The 12,125-nt window shown below is 34.6% G+C and overlaps 1 protein-coding gene across 2 annotated transcripts in view; it reads right to left on the bottom strand.

Annotated features, from left to right (window-relative positions):
- Positions 1-6,957: 6,957 nt before the first annotated feature.
- Positions 6,958-12,125, bottom strand: part of LOC107462623 (uncharacterized) — a 5,565-nt gene continuing 397 nt past the window's right edge. Inside the window, exons 2-10 of one of the 2 annotated variants that reach the window (XM_016081244.3) lie at positions 11,606-11,715; positions 11,345-11,476; positions 11,180-11,253; positions 10,972-11,077; positions 10,236-10,304; positions 9,488-9,552; positions 9,297-9,395; positions 8,347-8,446; positions 6,958-8,089 (exon numbers count right to left, since the gene is read on the bottom strand). In XM_016081244.3, coding sequence (XP_015936730.1) covers positions 8,027-8,089; positions 8,347-8,446; positions 9,297-9,395; positions 9,488-9,552; positions 10,236-10,304; positions 10,972-11,077; positions 11,180-11,253; positions 11,345-11,476; positions 11,606-11,715 — 818 coding nt within the window. In that variant the 3' untranslated portion in view covers positions 6,958-8,026. The remainder of the gene's footprint in view (positions 8,090-8,346; positions 8,447-9,296; positions 9,396-9,487; positions 9,553-10,235; positions 10,305-10,971; positions 11,078-11,179; positions 11,254-11,344; positions 11,477-11,605; positions 11,716-12,125) is intronic. The other variant, XM_016081245.3, reaches the window with a different exon arrangement.

The raw sequence follows: 12,125 nt of genomic DNA, 5'->3' as shown, positions 1-12,125 counted from the left end.
CACAGTGACACATGATTTAATTTAAGTGTATTTAAATATATTTAGAGTAAAAATTTTTATTTTTTATTAAGATACAATTGAATACAACAGAAATATATGACAGACAAGTGTCAATAAATATTATATTCGAAATATATCTAACACACGAATACGACAACTCAGCAAAATGTCTATATTTTATATGTCAAATCAAATCTAACATATTAAATAACGTATAATACTATTTATGATATAATTCACATTCGACCCCCCAAATATTGTTGACATTCAAATCAAACTAATAATAAGCAATATATTCCTAACAAATGATCTCCATATTTGAGAAAGACAAATCAACAAACTTATTAGTTTCCAATTATAGTTTTTGAAAAATATATAAAAAAGAATAAAATAGAGTTTTTTTGTCATAAAATAAAAATAGAGTTTAAGTTAGGTGAGATTATGAGAAGACAAGTGTATTTTGGAAAGGAAAAGTATGAGGAGACAATAGTTTTATTGTACAATGTGTATAATGAGATTTAATTATAATTAAAATTAAATTATAGGTAATTATTTAATTTTGGATTCTTTCTAATTTGAAATTTGAATTAAATTAGGATTACCCTCAGTTATAGAATCAAAACAACAAATCTCTCTCTCAATCTGCCATTACCTCCTTTCTCTCCATCGCTTATTCTCTAACCAACCCTTATCTCTCTTCTTCGTTTCTCAACCCAGATCACCTTAACCATCACTCCCCAGCCAACCAACCACCGTCGCCCACCCTCTCTCTCTTCTCTTTCTTTTCTCTTTCCCCCATTTCTCCCTACCTTGTTTGCTGCCACACAAGTTGCACCTCAAATGCATCAAACCTTTCCTTAGATCCATATAGCATATAATACCTTGTTAGAGTGTCCTAAATGCAATTTTGTCGTCCGAATTTAAAAATCTAACGGTCCAGGCATGTTATGAAAATTACTTTAACTTTATTACAAACCAATTACAACAGTTTCAGCTAATTCTTTGGTTGCAGTGGCAATAGGAACACATCAATAATTAGAAATTGACGACACTAGAAACAAATTTGAAGAATAACCATCCAATATACTATTAAAGTAACCATCCAACATACTATTAAAGTAACCATCCAACAAATATCAACCTATTTTCAACAATGGTCAGCCTGCATACGTCACGTTGCATGCACATGGTCCACACGTAAAGGGACAAAAAAGATTTAAATTTAACTGCTATATAAACACGATCCCAAACATTTCCGACCTTTCCCGAGCCAAAATTAAATCAACAAGCATATCAAGATCATAAACTAACTATATACTCTACAGTCTCTGCGATAATAAACAGCAACCACTGCTTTTTCACCATGGGTCATCAGTGATTTAATCCACAAAATATATTTACTTTCAAACATGCAACAACTATAAACAATCCAAAAATAACAACAAAACCCACTTACATTGGATGGTTATGATTCTTCTAGAGATGATGTTCTTTGTGTTTCCGGTGAACGGTGTGTTGACGAGCAGGTAGGTGTTTTTTCCGGGTCGGCTGCTCCGTTGATAGGAGAGGAAAGCACCCACGCGATGAGAACTCTGATGCTGCTCGGTTCGTGGGTGAGCGCTCCTTGATTGCGTTCCTGGTCGGCAGCGTCGTGCCCAGCGGCTTCGTTGCATAGACGGCGGGATGTTCAAGACCAAGAGGGCACCGTCCTTCATGTCAACGATGAGGATTAATGGGTTGATGGGTGCCCTTCCTCGGTTGCAAAAGGGTTTAGGTGTGTGCAAAGATTGGGAGTGTTTGGGTTTTGGGGGGTGGGGGTGGGAAAAAACGCCGAAACAAAAGGGTTGAGTGATTTGGAGAAAAAGTGTAAATACGAAAAATTGAGTGGTATGTTAAACTAAACAGCCATAATAGGATTAGGGTTATTAATTGGTTAATTCTTTCTATTAATATTAATTGAGTCTAATAAACAGTCTATTGTATACATTGTATACATATCTCATTATCTTCCTAGTGGTGCTCTTTTGAAAATACTATATTAGTATGACCCACAATAGAATAGATTAATGTTCTTTTTAGATTTTCTAAACAAGGTAGTAAAAATTGACAATTTATCTAAAAAGTAAATAGTCAGTTTTAATTATGAAAAGATTGAAGCACTGGTGATATTAACTACGATGACATAACTAATTTAAATAAATTTTGTAACCATAAAAAATTATATCCATTTGAGATTTTTAACCAAATGTTAGTCTATAAAAAATGCTATTAATTTTCAATTCTATGTAACTTGTTGTTATTAATAATGTCATCCAAATTTTTTTTTTCCGAATACTCTCCTTCTTTTTTTCATTTATTTTTATCTAATCAAAATTATAAATCCCAATTTATAAAGATGAAATAAGACAAAGATAAGAACATAAAATAACATAATTAATAACATAAAAATTTTTAGCCTAAAAAAATGTAAACAAAATTTTAAATGTGTCAAGATCAAGGAATTTGAACTTCACTAGTTACAGAATAAACGCAAAAGAAACATAAAAAAAGCACAAAAACAATAAAAATCAAATTGGATGATACCATCGAATAAAAGAAGAAAATAGTAAAGTGAAGAATGGCATGAACAAACAAACTCCCACTCTCTCTTTCAGTCTCTCTCTCCAACAACAACAAAGAATAACAATTTTTCTTCGCAACCTATTAAGTATTAACTCTCCCTCTCTCGACCCATAAATATAACCCCGTTAGCAAGGGCAAATTTCGCACCAGTGAGCTTCTTTTTGCCGTTTTATCCTCTGAATCCTTCTGTAACTCTGTATCATTCACTGAAATGTTAAAATAGATTTAATATTAAAATTAAAAATAAATAATTAATAAATAATTGATATACATACTTCTTTTTTAATTTATTTTAAAAAATATTTTTATAATTATATATAAAAATTAATATTTAATATATAATTAGACTAATTATTAATTATTAATACTTTCAATCACTCTAATTATAAATTATTAATTTTTTTTAATTGGCAATCATTATGATATAATTTTTAATCAAAAGTAAATTTATAATTTTTTTTGTGACAATAAGGTATTACAAAACGCAGAAATCAGATATCCAACCATTGAAAAAATGGCATTCACCCTGATAATCACATTAAGAAGGCTTCGACATTACTTCCAAAGTCATGACAAACCAACCACTACACCAGATACTAACACGCTCATATATGGTGGGCCGATTAATAAAATGGTCGATAGAACTCTCAGAATATGACATCTCATACCAACCCAGAGGATCATTGAAATCACAAATCTTAGCCGACTTTATCGTCAAATTCACAACAGCAGATGACACCTTTTCCATCTGGGAGCTATACATCGATGGAGCCTCTAACGAGAATGGTTGTGGAGCTGGAATCATCCTCAAAGACAAAACAGGCGTGTATGTTGAGCAGTCAATCAGGTTTTTGTTCACAGCAAGCAACAATCAGTCTGAGTACAATAGACGGCCTACGATTAGCAAAGGAAATAAGCATTCAACATCTCAAAGTAATTTTTGACTTGCTATTGGTCGTCAAACAGGTAAATGGCAATTTCCAGGTACGTGACCCCTTTTTGGAACAATACTTAATTAAACATTGCAAAAAAATTGATACAGAATTTTTAATATTTTGATATTACACATGTACCTAGAGAAGATAATAAGAGAGCAGACATTCTATCTAAACTAACTACTTCTAGGATTGTTGATATAGCCCTAGCATTATCACAACTAATGTTTGGGGAACCAAGTATTTGTGGTATAAATGTTTTTGCTCTGTCAATAACAACAGATTGAAGAACATCCTATGTGGATTATTTGAAAACAGGCAAAATACCTACATCTGAAAGAAAGCCAAAACTTTTAAAAACATGAGCAAGCTACTTCACCCTAATAGGTGACGACCTATACAGAAGAGAATTTTTTCGGCCACTCCTGAAGTGCCTGGGAGCCGAAGAATCCAACCTTGAAATATCAAAAGTACATGAAGGAATTTGTGGTAACACACATAGGTGGACGCCGCGTAGCTACAAAACTCCTCAGAGCAAGATACTTCTGGCCTTCGCTTAAAAAAGATTGCATAGATAAAGTCCAACACTACGATAATTGCCAGAAATGCTCACTGGCAATACACACACCGGCCAAACTGTTACATACGTCAGATATCGGATGGCCTTTCCACAGGTGGGGGGCTTGACATCCTCAGGCCTTTCCCAATCTCTCGGGATCAGGTAAATTTTTGCTCGTTGTGATAGACTATTTTACAAAATGGATAGAGATGCAACCACTTGCTAAATAACCTCAGACAAGGTAAAATCTTTCTTATGAAAATTTCTTATATGTAGATATGGTTTGCCAAATGACATCATAACTGACAATGGTCGGCAATTTACTAACAGAAAGATAGCATTCTTTTTACAAAATCTTAACATTAAACACCATTTTTCCTCCATCGAGCACCCTCAGACTAATGGGCTCGCCGAGGTTGCAAACAAGATTATTTTGCAGGCTTTGTGAAAAAAACTAGCCAATGCCAAAGGACAATGGGCCGACGTAATTCCTGAAATCCTGTGGGGCCATAACACCACACCACATTCAACAACAAAAGAAACACCATTTAGGCTAGTTTATGGTGCAGATACAATGATTCCGATGGAAATCTCACAAGGGTCATTATTCATGCCCGAGGTCGAGCTATACGACCTAGGCTGATTAACGACAAGTCGACCGACCTGTTCAAGACCAGGACTGCCCGACCTCTTCTCAAAGAGCTCGGCCAAGCCGCTACAAAGGCCCAAGAAGGCCCAAACAGAGGAACACGACCCAAATCTAAAGGCAGCCCAAGCCTAGAAAGATAAGGGCGCTTCCCTTAAAGATAAGATAACTCTACTCAAAGATAAGATAAGATAACTATCTTATCTCCAGAAAAGGTCACTCTACAAATATTATAAATACACTGGAGCACCCAGGTATAACTCATACTCTGATTCTACTAAAAACCTGCTTAATATCATTGCTAACTTAAACATCGGAGTCCCTTGCAGGTACCCCCACCCTCCGGTGACAAAGGTTCAACACCACTACCCAGTCTAACAAGTCGGACACGGCGGCTCCGGCCACCATCATCAAGTCGGACACAGCAGCTCCGACCAGTATAGAAGATCTCGTCCGAGATCAACCTACAGTTTCAGGTAACCCTCGGAACAGTCATCAAGGACCGACCTTTTAGATGATAACATCAACAATGAAAACAGACGAGATGAGCTCAACACATTAGATGAGGAACGCAAATCGGCAAGTCTTCGGTACCAAGCAATGCAAATTTCATACAGCGAAAAAACAACAAAAGAGTGCAACCCAGGACATTACAAGAAGGCACCTCGTCCTACAAAAAGTAGAAGATATTCGAAAACCTCCAGGACAAGGAAAGCTCGCCGCCACGTGGGAAGGCCCTTTTAGAGTTTCAAAGGTACACGGACGAGGAGCATACTCTTTACAAACCTTGGAAGGAACCGAGCTTCCAAGCACATGGAATATATCATCATTATGTTCTTATTTTAAGTAACTATGTTTGTAACATTGAGTGGTACTCTTTTTCCTACCGCCAAGGTTTTATCCCGCACAGGGTTTTACTCGGAGAGGTTTTAATGAGGCCACCCAATTCGCATAGGAGGACATTCTCCAACGTAGTCGAAATAATATTTCATATTCCCTACAAAATTTTTCTAACCAACAACACACAGAGTTTGAATTTCAACAAATGTGGCTAAAGCGTTATATCATTTCAGCAAATGAAAACAAAAGTTTGTCAAAATAAACAACAGTACTGGTGTTTACACACCACACAATCCACACTATTCTACAGAATCAAAAGTGCAAACAAACAATAATATAATTTAATGTAGAACGCCCTAAAATTAGGGACTTTTTTCAACAGTCTCCGCATTATCATCTTCCAATTCATCTCCAGCTTCATCATCTACGAGCTTCTCGTTGACCACTATCTTGGTGACGTCAAGGCTCCCAACATCAAATTCTGGAGTAAACGCTTTCATCTGGCTGACGGCACAATTAAACCCCACCGCAAACATCTCCATCATCCCATTCTCAAGTTCATGCACCCTAGAAGTTAGCTTCCCTTTCTCATTGTCAGAATCTTTAATCTAACCTTGCAAAGCTCGGATCTGATCATGCAGTTTAGACATTTCTCCCTCCATACTCTTCATTTTTTACGTCATATTAATAACGACTTCATCTCTTTCCTTCAAAGACTTCTCCAACTCCAACACCTTATTTGCGTCTTTCTTCTCTTCTACTTCGAGCAATTTTTTTGTTCGGCCTATGCAAAACATCTTGGCACCAATAACCTGAGACGTAGGCAAAAAACTCCGTTCATAACATTACTGAATAAATTAAAAAGGGTTTAAAGTGACAATTAGATTCTTAACGATTTTGGTTTTAAACTAATTAATCTTTGAAGAAAAAATATCAATTACGTTCTTCATAATATCAAATGGTGGACACGATATGTCTTTCCGTCAATTCATCATATAATATTTAATAGTAGTGTTTATCTGCATCGTTAACTACAATGATATGTTTGTTTATAATCGTCACAAAGATTGCAAATTTTGGAACGAAACTTCATCTATTTTATTAGAATTCGTAATAAATAAAGAATAATTTATAAAGGATAATAGAAACTCAATAGATAAGGTGAACTTCACCGTCCTTCCTAAATGACATGGCCTTCATACTTGTGTGGCAACAATGTGACACATTACAATACATAACAGTACTGCTACCATTAAATTTTACATAATAAATTAACAAAGGACATAATATATCCATCGTTTGCTATCTTGAAAGACCTAATTGTTATTTTATCCTTTCTATAATGTCCAAAATAATGAGATTCAACATTTAAAATAGTTTAATGATAAATATGATTGATTTCATTACAAATTCATCATATAAATACAATTGTCCAGCCAAATATGTAAACAAGATGACTGAAATGAAAGTACAAATATAATTCTTATTGGTCACATGAAAAAATACTCAACCATGATATTTGCATTGACTCCATTAAAAGACTCTCCTAAATTATCCTTCTATCGTCTTCAACCTCTTGGAAACTCTCACCATCTAATCACCCCGAGTTTCCCTTGGACCCCAACCACCACCCTTTCCCCTCTTGATCTCCTTTGCCTCTGTTCATCTTTGCCGCATTCATTCGTCTTCGCCTACCCCTGTGGCACTGCTATGCCTTCTTTCCTTTTCAAGGCAGATATGGACTTGTCTTATTACATGCTTCCGGAGTTGTTCCGATGCAGAGCAAGGCTGCTAACGAGCACTACTTTGAGCCTTTCGCACTCGCAATCTCAGTCCAAGTCACAAATGAGCCATAGCTTAACAAGGTGCTTCTCCTCTTTCTCATACCCGCATCTTGCAGTCGCCAACAGTGCCCCCCTTAATTCATTTACTGTTGATGCATTTTTATTTGGGGGTGCTATCAGAGAAAAACTTTTAATATCCCTTTTGATTTCTCAGGGACCTTGTATATTTTGCCCCAAAAAAGTTCAATTTTTGGACAAATTTTCAGTGCCTATATTCTATCTAAATGCATTTGGTTGAAGGTTGAGGATGATTTGTGAGCTGGATGAATGTTGCAATGGAAAATGGCAGTGTTGAAGAAGATGAAGAAGAAAGATGTTGAAGATGAAGGAGGGGATAATTTGGAAATTAAATAGGTAGAAATAGTAGCTTATCATTATTGTTTTTTGGTCAAAAGAAACTCATTTTGTCATGGGTACTTCTCACAAGTTTTGAGTTGTTTTTTTTTTTTTCATAGGTAATTTCGTGAGCATATTCACTCTTCATGGATGAAAATGGTAGTTATTCCCTTTTTTTTTTAATTCCTGAAAATGTTTACATAAAGAAGCTCTAAAAGTAACTCCAGTCTCCAGGTAGAAAGTTTCATAAATACCGAATAAGCTCCACTGCAAACTTCCCTTTCTTTGTTGAGTTAATTTCTCCAATCTGCACCCAACATAAAGATGAAACAAAATCAGGATCTTAATTTGTATGCGCCAGCTTACACAGACATCCAATTATATATTACTACATCGACAAAAGTATTCAACTCAACCACCCGCTGTCCGAAAAGTCATATGTAATGCAAGTATTCGATTGGATATCAATGTAAGACTCTTTTAACGTTGTTAATGCATAAAATAAAACATAACTGAAAGTGCTATGTAACAGTATATAAAGTCATTCATGTGATGCTAAGTTACCTTTAATCTACCTCTTCCACTAACTGATACGATGTCTCCACTTTTCAGTGTGGTTCCTTTGGTAGTAACAGGGGTCCAGTTTATACGCACATCACCATTGCTACAACAAAACTATCATATATTAACAATCACATTGTTAATGTCATATAAATCTTACCAGCGTCTATATAGTAAGACTTATTGATGAAAAGGTATATAATACAAATTACAAACAACATCACATTATTTTTTACTGAAAATTCAGTTGGTCCTAAGAAAATACTAAAAAGAAGCATCTAAGCATGCTCGTAGCATAACATGACAAAATTTTGATAAAGAAAAAAAACAAGAAGGCATCAATGTAATCAACCATAAGTCCAGAAAGAACACAGGGAATGCATGAAATATGCACAAAATCATGTTCCTTCCTTTGATAACCAATTATCCACAATTTTAAAATTCCCGAGGGTCGATTTGCAGTATTTCAAAGTTTAGGGGTTAAACTATAGGGTAAAGTAAGTTTTTTGTCCTTAACATTGGCAATTTTCTTCAAAATTACCCTAATGTTTAATTCCATTTAATTTTGTCCCCAGCATTTTAGATAGAGTTAACGTTCAGGAGTAGTTTTGACACAAATTGAAAATGTTAAAGACAAAATTAAATGAATTCGATGTTAGGGGTATTTTTGAAGAAAATCACAAATATTAGGGACAAACAGCATACTGTACCCTAAAGTACACATGATGTGGTAAAAGGCTTAAAGCTAATTGAATTTGGGTGACATTGAATTTATGCATATGTTTTAGTACATTTTTGTGGAAGATTCATAGTTAACGATATTTCACAAGCAAAATCAAAACATAAAACAAAACAAAAAGATCTTAGGGACCATTTCAATTTAGGCAAACAATAATTTAGAATATTCTAACAGAATTTGAATATATGTAGGTACAGCTGCTGGAGTTGCCAACCTGATCAAATCAACTAGCTTGGAACGTGAAATCTTAAAACCTGCACTAGCCAAGGCATCAACTCTGAGTGATGCTTCTATAGTTTTAAACGTGGTTGTTCTGCACAAGGGGGAAAAATCAAAATGATAGTCTCAGTACCAGAAATAAACATTCATGAAAATATGAGATTGAAACCAGGATCAAAGATGCACCTTGGTGGCTCGTAATCAAGAGAAATTAATGGTATCTTACTGCAACTTACAGGAACATTACGAACCTGCATAAGAATAAAATATAAAAGTTTAAGTCCTATCAAATCACAGTATAGAACTTACCTCAGAGCAATCTATACAGAAAATCACACTGCCTCAGGGCTCCGATGTTTACCAATGTGCCACCTTTTCAGAAACTTAATATCAAAATGCTACTCTTTTGAAACTAATTAGCCAGATGTCATTCTTCCTATATTATGATAATTGATCATAATTAAAAATAAAATAGCAAATCAGCTGTCACCTTAGCAAAAGGTGGCATTTGGCTAATTAGTTTCAAGAAGGTGGTATTTTGATAATAAGTTTTGAAAAAGGTGGCACATTAGTAAATAACCGAGCTTGTTCGATCAAAATATGGGCAAGATTCAAGAATGCTTTGGAGTAAAAGGGAAAGGTAGATTAAATTGCCAAACTTTATGTTACCATAACATCAGTGAAAAGGTAAATAAATTCATCTTGTAATAAGGATGGATACTCTCATATGGTGCCATACCCTAGTTAGATATATTTTGGAATTTGGATGGTCCATCATCCTAGGGCCTAGATCAGTTTGAAACAAGATTGATCCATATCAATGAAAGAATTATCAAATATGTAACATTGCACTTAGAAAATGTCTCTTGTTCTGATAATTAGATGCTTATCAAGAAAGGTAAATTGCAAAAAGCAGTATGTGAAATGGAGATACCTTATCCAATGACGACATTAGAAATTCAACAAGCTCTGGTACGACAAGTATCTGAGCACCCTGTTCTCCCTGGGTAGAAAAGGTGACAAAATCAATTCAAATATGTGTTGTACCTACTATAGCTTTATAAACAGATTTGACTGTTTATTTTTTTCTTTTGTTCTTTTATGATGTTATCCACAATGCCTGATTTGTTTATCTAAGCATAAGATAAAAGAAACACGTAAACAAATAACAAATTGATGTCGTTAAAACATTAAAGATAACAGCAACTTTATACAAGAATGTTATAATATGCACAGGCCAGAGGGATGTATCTAAAACAAATAAACAATAGAGAACTCATGAACAGGAAAATTCTTATGTAAGAGGTAATAATTTGCAGATCATATTGTATCATATTGCCACTGAAGTTCATTATATTTCCATATAGCTTATAATCAGGCTTTTCTTTGACAGAATCTTCATATCGTTGGACTGGATAATGAAGTCTTTTGAAATGTAAAAGAATCATTAAACAGTGTAATACAAATTTATGAAACAACATGTGAATCTGGTTAACTAATTATATATTAACTTCTGCCATATTATACCATTTGCACACTCCTCAGTACAAAGCGATAGAGCCCCATTTCAAGTAAACCTTCATGTATGTAATAAATAGAGAGGGGGAAAATTTTATTATATTAAAAATAAAAAGGAAAAAGAAAAGGAAAAGAAAAGACAAGAAGAATACCTGCAATATAATATCTCCAACTTTCTCCCTAGTAATTCCTGTACCAAGAATTGAGCCAAGGAAGTCACCATGAGAACAAGATTCAAATCGAAAGTTCCCAGAGACACTGAAAAGAGCAAATTTATGCAACCATTAGAATGGAGGTCTAGAAGCACCACCAATGGATGTGGTGTGCTTGATAACATAAATTAGAAAATACAAGATTTACCTCAATGCCGAAATGATATCTGGATCGCTTGTCAGTTCTTCCGGATGTCCAACAGAAATTCGACAACGTTCAGCCTAGAGAATAAATTATATATGTAATGCCTACGTACACATACAGAATAACCTGCATATCAAAGGAATGGAGCAAAATTTTATGTGTATTTACCTGGGGGTAACCTCCTTGAGCAATTGCTTTCACGTCTGCTAATTTTTCCAAAACTTTCATAGATTCTTTAAGCACTGGAGGTGTTAGAAAATCTGTATGGAGAATCTCTCGTCTTAATGATGCACGTCTAGCCTACAATAAACGAAGCAATGAGCATCAGATTTTCATGAGAGGAAAAGGCAGAGCAGCAAGGTTGTTCACGACATGAGTAATTAATGTAATTACAGAATGAAAATATATGTGGACCAGAGAAAGAAGTACCATCTCAAGAATATGCTTCACTTCTTTTATTACACTTTTCTCTACCACTCCATTCAGTAGCTCATCAACATCTCCCTTTATAGCTTGCACTGTGTGACTTACATCTGAAGCTTTACATCATAAGGCATTACTTAGAAATGTGAAAACTTGGATCATAATTGTTGGCTTGTAGCTATTTTGTATAACTACTCAGCTCCTTTCTCACTTCAGATTAGATTGATGAAAATATTGGCCATAGTTCAATTGGTTAATATGCAAGTGAAGCACTTCATTGTTATTAAAGGCTGAAGTTTCAACCTTCATATGCTAATGCTATAAGTATAGATCACTCCTTCATCACCAATGAACATGTAGAGAAAAGTTATTCATGTTTAACCATCCTCTACTTCAAAAGTCATATAAATGAAAATGCAATCAATTAAACTCTACAGTGTAAAGCTCTGAAATTGAATTCTATTATTATTAGGTATTCATTTTTTAACCCACAACATATATCCTTTGTTTATCACTGCCCCCAGAA

The sequence above is a fragment of the Arachis duranensis genome, chromosome 8 (assembly GCF_000817695.3).
Source record: "Arachis duranensis cultivar V14167 chromosome 8, aradu.V14167.gnm2.J7QH, whole genome shotgun sequence".
Classification (NCBI taxonomy): domain Eukaryota; kingdom Viridiplantae; phylum Streptophyta; class Magnoliopsida; order Fabales; family Fabaceae; genus Arachis; species Arachis duranensis.
Note: the sequence above shows the minus strand (reverse complement) of the source record. Positions and strands in the feature narration are given on the sequence as shown.